Source organism: Candoia aspera, chromosome 7 (assembly GCF_035149785.1).
Source record: "Candoia aspera isolate rCanAsp1 chromosome 7, rCanAsp1.hap2, whole genome shotgun sequence".
Taxonomy (NCBI): Eukaryota; Metazoa; Chordata; class Lepidosauria; order Squamata; family Boidae; genus Candoia; species Candoia aspera.
The window spans coordinates 23,886,326-23,903,028 of NC_086159.1; the positions used below are offsets into that span (position 1 = coordinate 23,886,326).

Consider the following 16,703-nt stretch of genomic DNA (forward strand, 5'->3'; position numbering starts at 1 on the left):
TCCCACATTTTAGTTCACGGTATAGATTTACAAAAAGTTTGGGAAGTTGCAAAGAGGGGGATGTGCAAAGACATCAAGGAAGCAAATGTATCCCTTAGTAACATTTAAAAGGCTTGTGGAAAATGATGGCCGAACCTCTTATCAGGGAGAGTGAGAAGACGCTTGGTGAAACTCAACAGCTGAAAAATGGGGTGAGGCAAGAGTTCCTGTCAATGGGAAGACAGTCCATTCACATGCTCTGCAGAACTTCCACGTTTCAATCAACTTCAGTGTGATTCCAGATACTCTACACCTTAAGCTGAAATTTAAGAGGCTCAGCTGCCGAACAATGGTGTGAGATCACAAAGATGCTAAGCTGATTTTAGAGCATTGCAAGAGCTACATATCAGGGTGACATCAATTCTCTAGTGTATTTTTGAGGAAAGTGCACCTTGCTTGACCAGACTGTCGCCAACATTCCTTAAAATGACCATTAAATATTACTGCACAACTGATTTCTAACAGAGGATGTGATGAAGATGGGAAATTGATGCCATTCACATTTTATTGATTTTTATTTAATAAAAAAAGACAGGATCAGATTAAAAATACAAACACTTGGGGTGATTATCCAGCGTTTCCCTCTGCTTCAAAGTAATCAAACCAACCAATAAGCAAAATGAAAAACAAAACAAAACATTTTTTAAGGTAATGTTTTGGCCAAAGCTGTAAAATAATGCAGAACCAATTAAATTATACCAAAATATATTATTATACCTTTGAAATGGCTTTTAGACCAATAAATTAAAAGAAAACAAATAAAAAGTCAACTTTAAAGACAAAAAAAAACCCTTTTCAAATTAAATAAGGAAAAAAAATTACACAGCACTAGTAAAAACAATGTGCAGTCAAGAGTTCTGGTTCTTTTAGGAATGATAATATGCCAGTAAGTCCCTACAGAACATTTTCCAGTTTGGCAGCAATCCATTAATCAGTCATTCACATTTGTATACAAGATGACAGGCCTGGGCCACAACTTAGATAAAGCTCCATTTGAGGACAATTCTTAGTTCTTCCCACGAGCTGTTGAGAGTTCCCTTTTCTTCTCAATATTTATCAACCACATATTAAACTGAGCTTGAAGACAGGTAGCAAAAGTTAGCAGTGTTCTATTCTAAGACAACTGAGATCAGTCCTGTCTTCATCTTCAAAGGAGAAAGGTTTGCATATTCCTGGATCAAAACATGGTCTTTATCTTAAAGCAAAATTTATCAAAATTACTGAAACACACTGTTTTTTTTAAGCGGTATCTTTAAACATATGTACCCTTCTAAGGCAGAAATCACTTAGCATAGCAAACATTAAGATCTCACCGGTGAACTCAGTGAGGCTGATTAAGTAAACATAGTTTTGGGCTGCACATTTAGCATTTGGAATTAAAATTCAAAAAGACTTGGAAGAGCTCATTATGAAACTAAAAATAAAAAGTGAGACATCCAAATTAATGTTAAATATTAAGAAGACAAAGATAGCATTGGCATAAAGATTTTTTGGTGTTTTGAGCTCAGTAATAAGGGTGAACTGTATGCTGGAGAACTAAAGAGTAGATTGATTAAGAAGGAAGCCAGTAACAAACTTATACAAAATCATGAAAGAGAAGGATACATCAATGTCAGCAAAATTCAGAATACTTAAAGCAATGGTAATTGCAGTGGTAATGGACAGCTGTGAAAATGGACACTAAGAGACAGTAAGAAGACAGATGACTTTGAACTATGGATTTGAGGTTATTAAGCATACCATGACTTGCTGGAAGAACCAGTGAATAAGTCCAAGCCCAAATAAAACCTGATTTCTCATCTGAGACAATGATTAGCAAGCAAACATGTACATACTTTAGGCATATGTACAAGTAAATGATGGAACAGAAAAAAATTGCTTGGCAAGGTTGAAGGAAGTATAAGAACTGGAAGACAAAGGATGTGGTAGGTAGATACGATCAATTATTAAATTACTAGAATATCTTTGGAAGCGTTTCTATTTAGTATCTAATACAGGTCAAGATGGCAAGTTTTGTAGGGATACTGTAGGCGTTTAGTGCCATTTTGGATCATCTGATCCAATGCTTTGTGGAGGGATACAACCATCTTCCTGTTACTCTGGAAAAGGAAATTAATTAGTTCACTAGTCTTAATGGAAACAATATTGTCCCTACAGACACTTCCCATGGTGCCCATCAGGCTCCCTGATGCTTCTGTTTAATTTTTAAGACATTATTTTAATTTTTTAAAAGGGAAAGCTGATTACTACAAAGTAAACTTCTATAGGCTTCAAATGCATTCTTAGAACAAAAAAAATGTTTGGACGTGTGCACATTGCTCAGAAACAATGCAAAATTAAGCTGGAGTACACATCATTCTGTGGATAGAAGCTAGAGAAGGCAGTTGGAAGTAACTTGACAGTCTGTCTTTTAGTAACAGTATGTTTTATAATTGAGCAGGGTCATACAGCATCCATTTTAGGAACTTTTAAGTCCCCTCCCCACCCAGCTATTTCATAAAAGCGTTGACAACATATTCCCAAAATTCCAAATGCATCCACTTTTCCAAAAAGATTGCCTACGTCTGATCTAGCTGTGTGTTTAGAAGGTTTTAACACAAAATAATTTCAGTATAATTATGAGAAATATACAGCTACGTTGTCCGCTAACTCTAATATTTTAACACTTTACTTCGAAATCCCTTGGAATTGGCACTAGATTCCTGTAATTTTGGAGCCCCAAATTAAAGGGAGCCAAATTATGTTCTTTGTAATGAAGCTGGCATAGCTTAAATGAAAGGAATACTCTCAGCCTATTAATTGTAGTTAGATTTGAGTTTGTCTTTTTCTCTTATAAAAGTTGCAACACTTTGATTCTGTAAACTATTTTAATAATGTTACTGTATTGAAACTCTGAACTGCTTACTGGGATATCTATGACCTAAAGTAAGTCAAAAGTCTCAATTGCCCAGGCCTATCAATCACATAGTGCCTATTTAAAAAGAGGCTTACATTCATATAATCCAGTAAACCCAAATGGTACCTTTATGGGAGTTGAAACCTTTAACTGCAATTTTAGAATTACATCCATGAATCATGTCTTGTCTTCTCCAATTTGATTCCATTAGCATCTATAATACGTATATATTCTTAAACTGAATTCCTCATGAAGTCTACTACCCTATTATCTTTTTCTTACTCATAAACTGTGTTCCTTCTAGTCATCCTCATCACTGTGTTCCTTCCCCCCACACCACTGCCTATTAACAAGGGCTCTGAAATTCTGTCCTAAAATTCCTGAGGTCTTCAAGAACTAAACTCAAAGTTTTTGATAAAACTCAAATTCTGCAACTGATTAAACTAATTTTAGATCAATTTGTATAACACGCTTATGGTTTCATAAATTATCCTTTAGAAAATCTTTACGGTTCATACAATATGCATAGATGAACAAGTGGTAATAAGAAATTTGTTAAAGGTTCTTGGAACCTCAAACAATTTATTTTTTATTGCAGACATACAGATTTTCAGAGTCCCTGCTAATGGGAAAATAATATGGTTTTTGTCTCTCTCAACTCATCATTTAACTACATTGCTATTTCTTGCTAACTGAAGTTCTATAAAAATGAAACATTTCCCACTTAAATTGCTAAATGCTTTTCAGAAGAAAGCATCATCACCTGATAACCAGCAATTCCAATAACTGGCTGGGCAAGTATGCTCACAATGTCTTTAGTAGGCAGCCCAGTCCTGTTTGTGTATATTTCTGAATCAGGGTCTCCTTTGGCTGAAAATCAGAAAATTTCATTAACTTAAAGTTATGGATATTGATAAATCCATCTGCCAATGATTTATTTAACAGCTGTTTTTTTTTTTTTTTTTACTCTTAGCATTATAGCTTTTCCAGTGGTTAGTTACCTTCTCTAACAAAAAATAAAAGTACCTTTTTCCAGTTTACATTTTATCTAGCTTCAACTTACGCCACTGGAACATTATATTTTCCTATCTACCAGAGATTTTGCTTCATATATTACCCTAATTTCTTTGGACATTAGGTAGTATTTTAACTGCATGAGCTACAAGTTTGCATAATAAGCATGAGGTGTCTTTTCTTAATATCACTGAAGGACTTCTCCTTAGTTAATAATGTTGTCACTGTCAGCTAAGTGACAATTGGGGCAACTCCATCATAAAGGTACCCAAGACCCTTTCTCTCCAGTCCTACTTTTTCCCGTCTGCTAATTAAGCTTGTTACAGATCTCCAGAGCTTTCTTGTAGACCTGAGTGACATCATCCATGTCTGTAAGAAGGGAAAAACTATCACTTGTCCGATTTCGGTAACGCTTCAGGTACTGTGGTCGTGAGCGGTTTTTTTGGAGTCCTTGGAAATCTTGGATCTGGAGGACGTTTTCAGCTGACACACAGCTTCTTATTCTAAGTTTGTTCTCTTGCAAGTCCACCAAGTCAAAAGAGTCACTGGAAAGAATGCTGTCATCGCTGATCACACTAGAAGGGCGACTGTAACTTCGAGACAATCCATCTCCAGACAAACCTGCTTCCTCCTTGCCTTTCAGTACTGGTCTATCAGAGCAGGTCAAAGCTGAATGTGCAGTAGTGGTGGAATACTTGCTACTGTGTTTTAAAATACCCTTCCGTCTGTAGGAATGACTATGAGACTCTATCCTTAATGTTTCAATGATGTTTGGGGAGGTGTCGCTGTTTCCTGCCTCCTCATTATGATCCAGGAGTTCTGAAGATTCACTCCGTTCTGGAGATGAGTAGTAGCCAGATTCTCTTTGCTGAGTCTTTTTGAGGATTCCCTTTTTTGGCATTAAGGAAGACTGCTTAGTGCTGTATTTACCCGTTATATCCCCCTCCAAAACACTCTTAATGGATATACCTGTTCTACATAATTCTTGTTCTTTTTTAAAAGTGGAGGGCAAAACTGGATTGACCACTCCTTCTATAAATCCTGCACTGTGAGATCGATGTTCGCTATTGCTCCTCTTCTTCAAAATACCTTTTGGCCTCTTGGAATTTAATTTGCATGAATTGTCAACTCCTTCTTGGATAGACTGTGCAATGTCATTTTCCTTCTTTGATTTTTTTAGGGATCTCTGTCTCTCTAAATGGACTTCAGATCCTTTTGGCTTAGAAAGGCACTTCATTTTGGTATCAGTCTCTGGCTGGAGGCCACTGGAACGATGATGCCAGTCTATGAATCTAGACAGCAGAGGGGACTCAGAGTCTTGCAAGGCATCACAATCACAAACAGTACTCTTATAGCCCCAGTTAACCCACCAGTGGTTGGCTATGTCTTCAATGGTTGCTCTGCGCTCAGGATTTACCATCAGCATCCACCTGATCAGACCACGAGCATCTATTAACAAATAAAATACATTAAATACATTTGATCTTAAGATTTTACTTTAATTCAAAGCTAAAATGTTATGGAAAAGTTGCAGATTACACCAAAATTATGCAAGACAATATTTCAGCCTGAAAGGAAAGGACATAGATAGGTAGGTAGATTGATTGATTGACTGATTTCCTAAGTGTAGATTACTGGTACAAACTGGCACTAAAATACCTTTCTGTATCATGGAAATGGTATATACAGAGTATTTAATCATGTTGGTCTGTTTTTTCCAAGGTTGCTGAATCAACAATATTCAACAATATTGTAAATGGGAGCTCATATGAACAAATGCAGATTCATAAAATGCTTATACTGTGTATATATGTATATGTGTGTGTGTGTGTGTGTGTGTGTATGTATGTGTGTGTATATATATATATACACACACACACACATACATACATACTGCCCAATTCTAATGGCTGAAATGAATCTCTGTCAGGTAACACTTCATCACTTCCTTGTAAAGACTAAGAAACTTTCAACCATCACTGATTACCTAAAACAAATTTGAAACGTCATTGTCACTCAGATTTGCTATGGCACAAAAGACAAAAAAGCCCCAGATATCTCTTGGTCAACATTTACGACATCAGAGGATATGATCAGCAACAACATTTCAGCTTGCCAACAGGGACAAGCTTAAATACTAAAGTCCATGGCAATAAATACCTGGCAACCAACATATCAAGAGAGAAGCGGTAATACAGCTCAATCTGTCTTCAAGGCTGCCTATTATAGGACCTCTGTGTTACAGAAATAAAGGACTGAATAATGATTGGCGAGTAAGATAGAAGATTAGAAATTTATTTTCAAGTCAAGACAGCAGAATAACTCCTGGACACTGTTATAACCTAAGTACCCCAAGTCTGTTGAAAAGAAATGAAAATTTGTCTGTGATGACTGAAGTCTGACGTTACAATGCTCGCCATTCACTGTTTTATCAATCTTGTCCAAAGTCAGTTGGCCTTCATTGTATTCAGATATTGCCACTTTATTATCTGGACCAGATGAACATATTTTTTTAAAGCAATACGTTTCAAAAATGAGGCCTAATATATATCTGTTTGAACCAAGTTGGTATAATGCTAGCTCAGACCCATAAATATGTAAGAACAGAAAAACTGATTTTTGGTGAATAATTTTCAATAGAACATTTATGTTCCCTGGTGAAATCCTGGCTGCTTTATAGGGGCTTCCATTCTTATTCCAAGGGTGAAAGCCAATTGAGAAGGAATCACAAAACATGAAGTCCTTATGGTACACAAATAATGAGGGAAAATTAAACATCAAAGAGGTCTTTAAAATGTATCAAATATTCAGCTGGATTGTAACTGGTTATATGTTTATTTATTTCTGTAACCGCCCTTTCAGAATGACTCAGGGCAGTGTACAAATAGAACAAATAATTGTTTATATGGAACAAAAATAATTCCATATAAAATATAGTAAAACTAATAACAAAATTCTATCCAACGAACAGGACAGGAACCCAAATCCTCCTGACCCAGCACCTGGGGGAAAGCCAGGTTATGTATGGTCATGGTCTTGGTGCCTTAATTCCTTGAAGAACCAGGATTCTCCATCTAGTAGGCTTGTGGTTCTGCCTAACTAGTACTACTTGTGGGGTTTTTTTTAAAATAAATTGTATTAAAAGTTTTAAAAAGAAGATAAAAACACAAAAACTAATATAAAGTAAAGAAAGAAGAAAGAGAAAACAACAAAGAAAGGAACGGACAAACATGCCAAAAGAAAAGATAAAAAGAAATAGAAAGAAGAAGCTTCCAATTTCCTTGCAGCAAATACAAGTATGATTACAAAATTATCACTTCCTCTATGGTTACAAAAAAAATCTCTCTTTTTTCTATAACCAAAAATTTGTAATCATCAAAACCACAAATCAAAAGTTCATTTTTTTCTGTTTCATGCAAAAAGTCTATAAGGGGTTTCCAGTCCTAACTAGTGGTACTTGTAACCCTCTTGAATCCACCCATTTGCTTTTACTATTCCAAAGGGCTTTTCTCTTCCTGCTGAGAAAGACTGTGGACATACACAGGGTCAGGATTCGTTCAGAACCTTGGGTGAATTGGAAATACGGGTTTGAGAAATAATGTATGGTTTCTAATCTGCTGAGTCTCCTCCTTGCCCCTGAAGGGCAGCTGATAATACTTTCCAACTATCATACATCAGAGATACTTGTTGCCTTTGAGAGGTCTTCCCAGGACTTTTCACAATAGCCTTTTGAAAATAAAAAGCAGCCAGATAGCTTTTGATGCGAATTGAGAACCATTTGTTCTGTATTGCAGTATTTCTGTTTCATCCATCCAACTCTCCCATATACCAAACATCAGAAAGAAAGTAAAACAAGCCATTATAAACCCCTATTATTTCAATGTACTATGACACATCTTTTGATACCTGAGGGCTGTGTTGGCTCACGATATTCTCCACTACTGATCTGCCTGATCAGATTTTTGTGATCAAAGCCATCAAAGGGCATTGTTCCATAAACCAGAGTATAAAGTAATACACCAAGAGCCCAGCTGTCAACCTAAAGCAGAAAGATAAGAAACATAAGGCATAAAAAAGGTGATTTCTGAAGTCTTTGAAACTATTAAATGAACAAAACATCTATCCACCATTATTAAAGAACATATAAGTATTCTGTAGAAAATCCAACAACCAGTCAAAAATGAAAACAAGACCTTTAAGGATCTTGTATAGCAAAGATTATTACTTTGTTGATTATCAAGTGAGACATTTAATCAAATTCCATATGTACATAATATATACACAAATCAGCTACATAAATTGAATAAATCAATCAATAAATTTATAGATATTTCTCATGCCATTTTTTAAACAATCCTTTCTTCTCAATTCTGTTTACCTCTGGTCCTCGGTAAGGTCTTCCATTAACAATTTCAGGAGATGCATACAGTGGACTGCCACAGAAAGTCTGGAGAAATTTATCTTTCTGATAAAGATTTGAAAGCCCGAAGTCTGCAATCTGTAAGAGCAAATTCAATAAATGTAGTTAGGGGATATAGACTTTAGGAAGCAGTTGGCTGATGAATAATATTTAACATTAATAAAAGCTTTCTTCCTTTCTGTTCCTTTCTTAGTTTCAGAATAGTAGCATGAGGAGCAGCATTTTCCAGGCTGCACTTTTTGATATTTCATTATTTTGAACAAGACAGTAGCTATGCTGGTGAATAGCACTATCATTTGTTACAATATATGCTACTATATGTCATTCACTCTATCGCTTCTGCTATTTGTAATTGCTGCTTATGTATATCACTGCTCCTAATGCTGAACTACAGTCTATGGAATTTCATCTTTCTTTAAGTGGACTTGCAGTAGAATGTTAAAATAAAGTCAATATCTCAATTCATGTTCCAGAGCTTTGGAATTAGATGCGGGAAGGAAATCCTGGAAAAAAAGTCCCTATAAAGCATTCACTGTATGTCTCAAATTCCATTGGAAGCAGCTGGTGTAGAACTTCAGTCTGCAAATGGATTTTCGAAGTTCAGAGTGTAGTTGTCTTAAGTTCTTATCAAGTCACTCTGAGTAGTTTGCTGGAAGTCCATCTTGAGCTAATGATCACTACTCTGTGAATCAAAATTTATTTTTTTCCCAAAATTAGAGCTTGCTGCTAATCAGTAGAATTCCTTTATTCAGAGAGGCTGCAGAGCAGATTTTTCTGACATTCATTGTTTAGCTTATTAAGACAATCTGTGCTCTTATCCTACAATCTACAAAATACATGGATACTGGCATGCAAATGTTTGTGTAAATTTTAGATCCCAAACTGGCTCCAAAGTGTTTTCATTTTTGACCTTCAGGAAAAAGTATTTCTATTTTAGCCAACTCCTATAATCATAAGTTTATCAGATTTCCTAGTTAAAACTGTTGTTTCCCCTCCCCCACCAAGGAGAAAAAAAATCAAAGTAGCCAAGATTCCTTAAAGTTCTTGTCACTTAAATGGAGCCAAAGAATTTGAATGTCTTCCAAACAGGGAGGGGTTCCTAAAAAAACCAGATGTTGTATTCCCTTACCCTCAAGGAAATGACTGTTTCCACTACCTATATTAAATGTGATGAAATTTACTCACTAAATATGATGCTTGTATTCCCTCCAATATTTGAGTTTAGTGTAATCTGAATAAACTCAAAATTGGAGAGAGCATAAGCTTCACACTAAATGAATAAATTTCATTGTATTTAATATAAGTACTAGAAACAATCATTTTCTAAGGAACAATTTCAGATTATACTGAATTCTAATATTGGAAAGCACACTAGCTTTATACTATACAGGTGTAGATGTGTACATATAGAAATGTCAAAATAGGGCTGCATTTGTACCTGACAATTGGAAAAATGCTAATATTGTTCCATTATATAAATGGAACAGGAGCAAAAGTGAATCCAAAAATCAAAGGGATATTAGTTTGTTATGTGTGTTTTGAAAGGTGTTTTGCAATTGAAAGGGTACAAAAGGAAACAAACGCAACATTTAGCTTTATGTTGGGCAGAGGATGTGCAGATCAGATTTCTGCTCTTAAGAAATGTATGAATGTGGGAAGGTTTATTATACATCTAATTTAGAGAAGCCACATAATAAAGTGAATAGGCTTGAATTATACAATATTTCATACAAGTCTAGAGTTGAAGACTGATGGCTGAATGTGGTAAGAGCAGTATAATATGAAAATAAAGGATGCATGAAAATAAATAGAAAGTTTAGTGAATGGATTCAACACAGAACAGGGAATAAAATAAAGATATATTATGTCCCTCTGGTTGTTTAGTATAATATTAGGAATGTTCGTGATGATGCGGGAGGAGCGTCAGTTGGGGGTATGAATGTTCATGTACTTTTGTAGGCTGATAAAGGCTGAGAACCTGAATGATGTACAGTGAATCTTAGAGTGTATAACGCAGTGAGGAGTATGGATCTGAAATGAACATACTAAAGATCAAGGTAGTTGTGTCTGACAGGGAAAATGGAGTGAACAATGGCAAAAAACTAGTGCAAGCAGATAAATTTGTGTACTTGCAGAGTTTTATAAAGATGGGGAAATGGATGGAGAAATGTTAAGATAGTAGAAAACTACTGCTCTCTTTGTTATACGGAAGTGAGAGCTGACTACGTCAGGAGTAACATAAAAGCAAATTGAGTGCAAGTGTGAGTGGCAAAATGAGAGAGGGTCTAGAATGATTGAGGGTTGAACGAATGTGGATTGAATGCAGAAGTCACCAGTATGAAAGAAGTATGTTGACATGGTTTGGTCATACTGGAAAAATGAAAGAGGACTGAAACACAAAATAAATATATGAAGGTAGAGTGAATGGGTTGAGAGGACAGAGAAGACTCAGAAAGTCATGGCTGGATGAAGTTGATGAAATCTCAGAAAGAGGTGAGAATTTCAAAGCACAAAAGGCAATGTATGAAGCCATGTATGAACATAGTAGAAGCAAAGATGGTTTGCAATGAGATAAAGTTGTGGAGGCATCTACTGAATGGTATTGGTATAAAATTTAGCTAGATTTCATTTCTTATGCCTCTAATTTCTTTGGCTTACTATTTCTTACTCCCTTTTTGTGTTATGCATATTGTTGTTTACTTGACCCCCTACTCCTAGGGTACCATCAACTATACTGAATTCCTTTTGGATTGTTCTATTTATCTGTATCCATGTACCATTTTCCAATATCTGTTATTATTTTTAAATTATAGGTGCAGAAGCCTGTCTATCCAGTTTAAATAAGGGAGAGGTAGAAATGTGCAAGAACGTGATGGTATTCTATTCATGCCACAACACAACTTAATAATAATAATATAATAATTATAGCACTGAAAGCAAAAAATATCAGTCTAGCAAGTTGGATATTAAGTATTTCCACATAAGTATCTGCTTAAATTGATAGATTATACCCATTTGAAACATTACTAATATATACTGTTTTGAAAATTATTGGATGAAAAATTAATTACATCCATTTAAGTTAGTAGGACAGGAAATACAAAACAATTCTATTCACTTACAAAGCAGTGCATTCTTAGTCTCCTAGAAATATACATCTACTAATACAGAAATGAAATTTTCCAGATTTACTCAACTGTACACATCAATGATTTATTATCCCAGATGTGTTTCCTGTCCCTATAATTAATGAAGACAGCAAAATAACAAAAAAGAAAACAAAATAACAATACCATACCAGCATTGAGATTGCCTAATCCTACAATCTCAATGCTGGTATGGTAACATACTTTCATCTGAAAACCTTCCATTACTAGCATAGTTAAGTATGAAGAGAAAAAGCACTGTTCAATTCTAACTTCTCACAAAGTTAATTAATACAGGCCTAAGGAAACTTGTTCCTACGTGTACCCATTCCCAAGACTATTACTTCCTGCTCTCTTGAAGTAATACGTTCAGTATTCAAGAACGAATTAACATACTAATTCATATATTGCAGAAGCAAAGTTACTGTACATATAGTTTCCTACTGCCTTTATGAAAAAGAAATTATATAATAAGCAAAACAGAATTTGAGATGGTTTCTCAGTATTCACCACTTACAGTAAATAAATTGTGACAGTAATACTTTATTAACATTAGCCTAATGACTGAACTGCAAAAAGTGGGATAGTCTGCCTTCTCTGTAGCAGCCCCTGGCCTCTGGAATGAATCACCACCCCAAAATCCAGATGGTGGATTTGAACAACACTCTGCTGTTGTTCAGAAGAGCACTGAAGACCAGGCTCTTCACCCAGGCCTTTGGCAAGGGAGAGTGAGACCTCTCGCTTCCTTCCATCTGGTCTGCCGCACTTGCCATCTTTTGTCTTTTAGTGATTTTATTGTAATTTCTTTGATTGTCATAAGCTGCCCAGAGTCATTTGGAGTTGCACAGCATACACGTTTAATAAATTATTAAAGAATTAGTTGTTCGTGACTTTTTGCCATCATCTAGGGGTTGTCTGGATTTTTGCAGCATGGATGTTCTAGAACATTTGTGCTGTGTTTTGGTTCCTGCTTAATTAGCAGGATTTAACCTGAACTGGCCTTTCAATTCTTTTTTAGCTACCAAAAAACCTGTCCATACTTTCTTTCTCTTTCTCCTTAAACAGGGCAATTATGTACCTTTGCTATACCCATTTAGGTCAATGGGAAAGAGTTTATGGTTGACTAGTTATTTCTCATACCTAGTTCAGGTATTTGGGCCATCAGGAAGAAGCTACACAAAATTTCATTCTTTCCTTTAGAAGTTCATGTTAGGAAAACGACATAATGGGAGAGGGGAAGAGATATAACAGCAGGGGACTCCTTGCCTAGCAGACACAACAAACTTGCTCACTTTCAGACTGAGAGACACAGAAAAAAATTCAATGTTTGTTGGCTAAGACCCCTCAAATGTACTCACATCTTGCAAGCTGCAATGGAAAAAGAGACAGAGGCTGGAGGAGGACATTTCCCATCCTGCATTCCTTGCAGAGAAGCAATAGGTAAGGTGAGATCCCACAAAGGGTATCTTGGAAGAGGGATGAATCCAATTTCCATGATTAGGCTAGAAAGATTGTTGCCAGAAGGGTCCTGGTCTGGCCAAATTATTTTGGGGAATCATGTTTTATGTAGCAAAATACAAACCTCACTCCAAACATCAAGGAAAAAAAACTAGGCAATAGTGCAAAAAACAAACACTGGTCTGTCTCTCAGAGCACATTGTCAAAGGCTGGCAGTTTTACTTTAGCGTAGCATTATCAGCTGCTTTATTTATTTATTTATCAAATTTTTATCACCGCCCATCTCCCCCCACAAGGAGATTTACCATGACATAAAAAGAGCACCTGCTTATATTATGTTAAAATTACACTTTAAAAAGGGTTGTATGACTTTTTCCCCCAAAGGGATAGCCATGATAGACTTCTGTAGAAAAAAAAATAAACTCCTAAGAATCTTAAAAATATCTAAATGTATATTATGTATATTTTTGTGGGATCTCAGTTCACTTTGCCAGATTCATGGAGTATAATACTGAAAAAGAAATGTTTTATATACATACATACAGCTGTCGGGGGGGCAGGGAGGAGAGAAGCAGAGAGAGAGGGGAAGGAATATAAAAGGAGAGATGAGACAATGAGAATCAGTGACCTTGAAGCAGTAGTTAGGTGTGACAGAGGCATTCATGTATGAAAGATAAGAAACACTGGTCTGTGTTTAACTCACAAAAATGATGTTAGAACTTTTGATTAATTCTAGTGCAGCCGTTTCATGAATAATTTAATCTGTATAATACATTGCTTCATTATGCTATGCTTTGTTCATGCTAACACAAATATAGGAACCAAATACTAGGCAGCGCCCTCGGCATCAAACTACAATGATGCCAAGATGTGTGCAGTAATATCATAACGCAAAAGCCATCATTATGTGCTTGAGTCCCAGATTCTGATGCAACCACATAGGTTGCCACATTTAGATGATGACGCCAGGCACATTTCATAATTGGCCCACCCGCTCTCCTGTGGACACCCATGTCCTAAGGCAGATTTCAATGCTACTTCTGGCAGATGGCTAACTGGGCAACACTAATATCACCCAGAACTACAAGGTAATTTCAAGGGAAGAGCCATACAGTTACTTATAGTTCAATGTAATATATGCAATCAATATCCATATATACTTTATGCTGGATCAGATGAAGTTGGTAGCACCTTTTCAATCAAATTTTATTAAAAGGCACAAGCTTATATGAACTACAGCTCACTTTATCAGATGCATCTTCTGTTCATCTCCTACACACTTTACATTGGACAAACTGATCAATCCCTATGCAAAAGAATAAATGCACCCAAATCTGATATCCCAAATGGCAACTTTGCAATGCTGAAGTATTTCCGTTTCCCAGGACATCTATCTCTAACTTCACGTTGGAAATACTTAGAAAATAAATGTGTGATGTATGTAATAATAAATTTCTTGGTCTTTCAGGAATCACTAGAACCCCTGTTGTATGGAAAGAGTCATTACTGAGAGTGTTTCATAAATATGGACCAATGCCTCCCATTAAGTATTACATATATATGAGGAAAAATGGATTTGTTTACATTCAGAGTAGCACTAATGGGGTTCTCAGATGGTATTCCAATTCTAGTTATTGACCAGACTGGGATCTGTTTTGTATCAGCCTGGTTGCAGCACCATGTGCTTTCATGCTATACTTAGGGAACCTGATCCAATACAAGAAAAACCTTTATTATATAATTAGGCATACTTGGGATTTTAAATAATGGAATGTGAATTTTGGAAGCAGCATTAGTTTCCCAGAAAAGCATCACATAGCTTGTATCTTAGCCATCCCTTTTTTCCAAGAAGAATGAAAAGGTCATTCCCATGCTTTACTAAGGATTTTTGACATAGTTATGACATCACCAAAAACTAATCTGAAGGCTATCATTGTACCTGGAGTTCTAAGGCCATTTCCTAATGAAGGACATGTGCTCTGCTTGAGTTTATTTTGAAAGTGGATTTGCTTATTTTTCAGATGCAATCAAAGGAATGTTCAGAGGGCTGTGAAATAAGCACTTGAAACTTGTAAGCCAAGAACTTGTGCATAGTTCCCGCAACCAGCAAAAATACCATCTGTAAAATACATTATCTTGTGAAGAGGTTCTACTGATCCTTGTGTTGATTGCTGTTGTTCCTTTTTAAAAAAAAAAAAAGGGGGGGGGACTATTTCTTTAGCTTTAAATAAAATAAAAGCCTAATTCATTTTTAAATCATCACAGAGTTAGTCCCTATATTCTTTAGACAGATGCTGCGTAAGTTTAACAGTAGCAACTTTGATAAAAAAAATGTTTAAGGCAATATACAGAGAATGGAAATGGTCTTTACCTTGATGTTACAACTGTCATCAAGAAGAATATTTTCCAGTTTTAGATCCCTGTGAACGACACCATTCTGAAGCAAGAAATAAAGAAAACGTGCGGATGAATAGAAAGGAGATTCTGTGAGGGGGGTTTAATATTGGCTGGATTAAAGAAGCAAACCATCAGGGTGGTCTCTGCATTTACACTTCAGTCATAACACTAGTAACTAGTGACAGGAGATGTATTAGTCACTTGCTGTGTGGTTAGGAGAAGAATGACTGGAATCTGTCCTCCCACAAAGCCTGTAAAACAGCAGGGGAACTATTTTCGGAACTTAGTTCCAACCCCAATATGCCCCTCACTATGTAAAAGTAATCTATTCTTCCCAGGCACTAGCAAACAAGCCCTATCAATGTGTGTTAGTACTTACAAAAGGCCCAGTAATTCTAATGGCTAGCCTTTCAGCATGATGACTTATATCCCTCAAAGGCTGCTTAAACACGAGACTGAAATCTAATAACTTCTTAAAATTCATTAACATTAAAATTATAAAACTAAAAACTATAATCTGTGTTTTAAGTGGAAAAACATCAGCCTTTCCCCTTCAAAATGCTTTTTGTATTTTATGAGGCATTTTTATTTGGTTTGGTATGTAAGGATCTCTGAAAAATTAGGGAAAGTGCATATTCTCATTTCAGAATGAAAGATTACTATAACTTGTAGATGCTATGTTCCCTTCTGCATAAATTAATCCTACTGGAAACACTTTGTAACAGCATAGTCAGCCTGGAAGCATGATTCTCTTAACACATCACTGTTATGCAAGAATAACTTGCAGGGATTCTTTTGATCTTGTGAACTCTGAAGTCGTGGGCAGGGTTCTTGGCAACATGAGCCCCGTGGTGGGACCCACGCCACACTAGGCTCCTACAGGAGGCTAGACAGGATGTATGCATTTGAATTTGAGAGGGGTTGTGCTTCCTGTCTTGAAGAAGATTGTGATGCACCCCTTCCTGAAGAGGCCACTTTTCAATCTAACCATGTTGGATAAATTCTGCACAGTCTCCAACCTTCCTTCTTGGACTGAAGTGAGAAGGAGTCCTGAAAAAATCTAAGTCCCTTCCGTTGGGCTTCAGACCCAGGATTGGGATTGAAAAGGCACTAGTCACTCTTATGGATGATCTCCATTAAGACCTGAATAAGAAGAGTACAGTCCTCCTGGACCTCTCAGCTGTATTTGATACCATTGACCATAGTATTCTTTTGGACTATATTTGATACCATTGATCATGGCATTGTTTTGGACTTCCAGTACCAGCTGGGAGGGTGCATTGTTTTGCAAGGGTTGGGAGCAACTTAAGTCAGTAGTAATTGGGGGGTGAGA

At 36.2% G+C, this 16,703-nt stretch overlaps 1 protein-coding gene across 1 annotated transcript in view; it reads right to left on the reverse strand.

Annotated features, from left to right (window-relative positions):
- Positions 1-535: 535 nt before the first annotated feature.
- The window catches only part of NUAK1 (NUAK family kinase 1), a 54,485-nt gene continuing 38,317 nt past the window's right edge, over positions 536-16,703 (reverse strand). Inside the window, exons 4-7 of the mRNA XM_063309548.1 lie at positions 15,345-15,410; positions 8,328-8,447; positions 7,856-7,988; positions 536-5,398 (exon numbers count right to left, since the gene is read on the reverse strand). Of these exons, the coding sequence (XP_063165618.1) occupies positions 4,257-5,398; positions 7,856-7,988; positions 8,328-8,447; positions 15,345-15,410 (1,461 nt within the window). The 3' untranslated portion in view covers positions 536-4,256. The remainder of the gene's footprint in view (positions 5,399-7,855; positions 7,989-8,327; positions 8,448-15,344; positions 15,411-16,703) is intronic.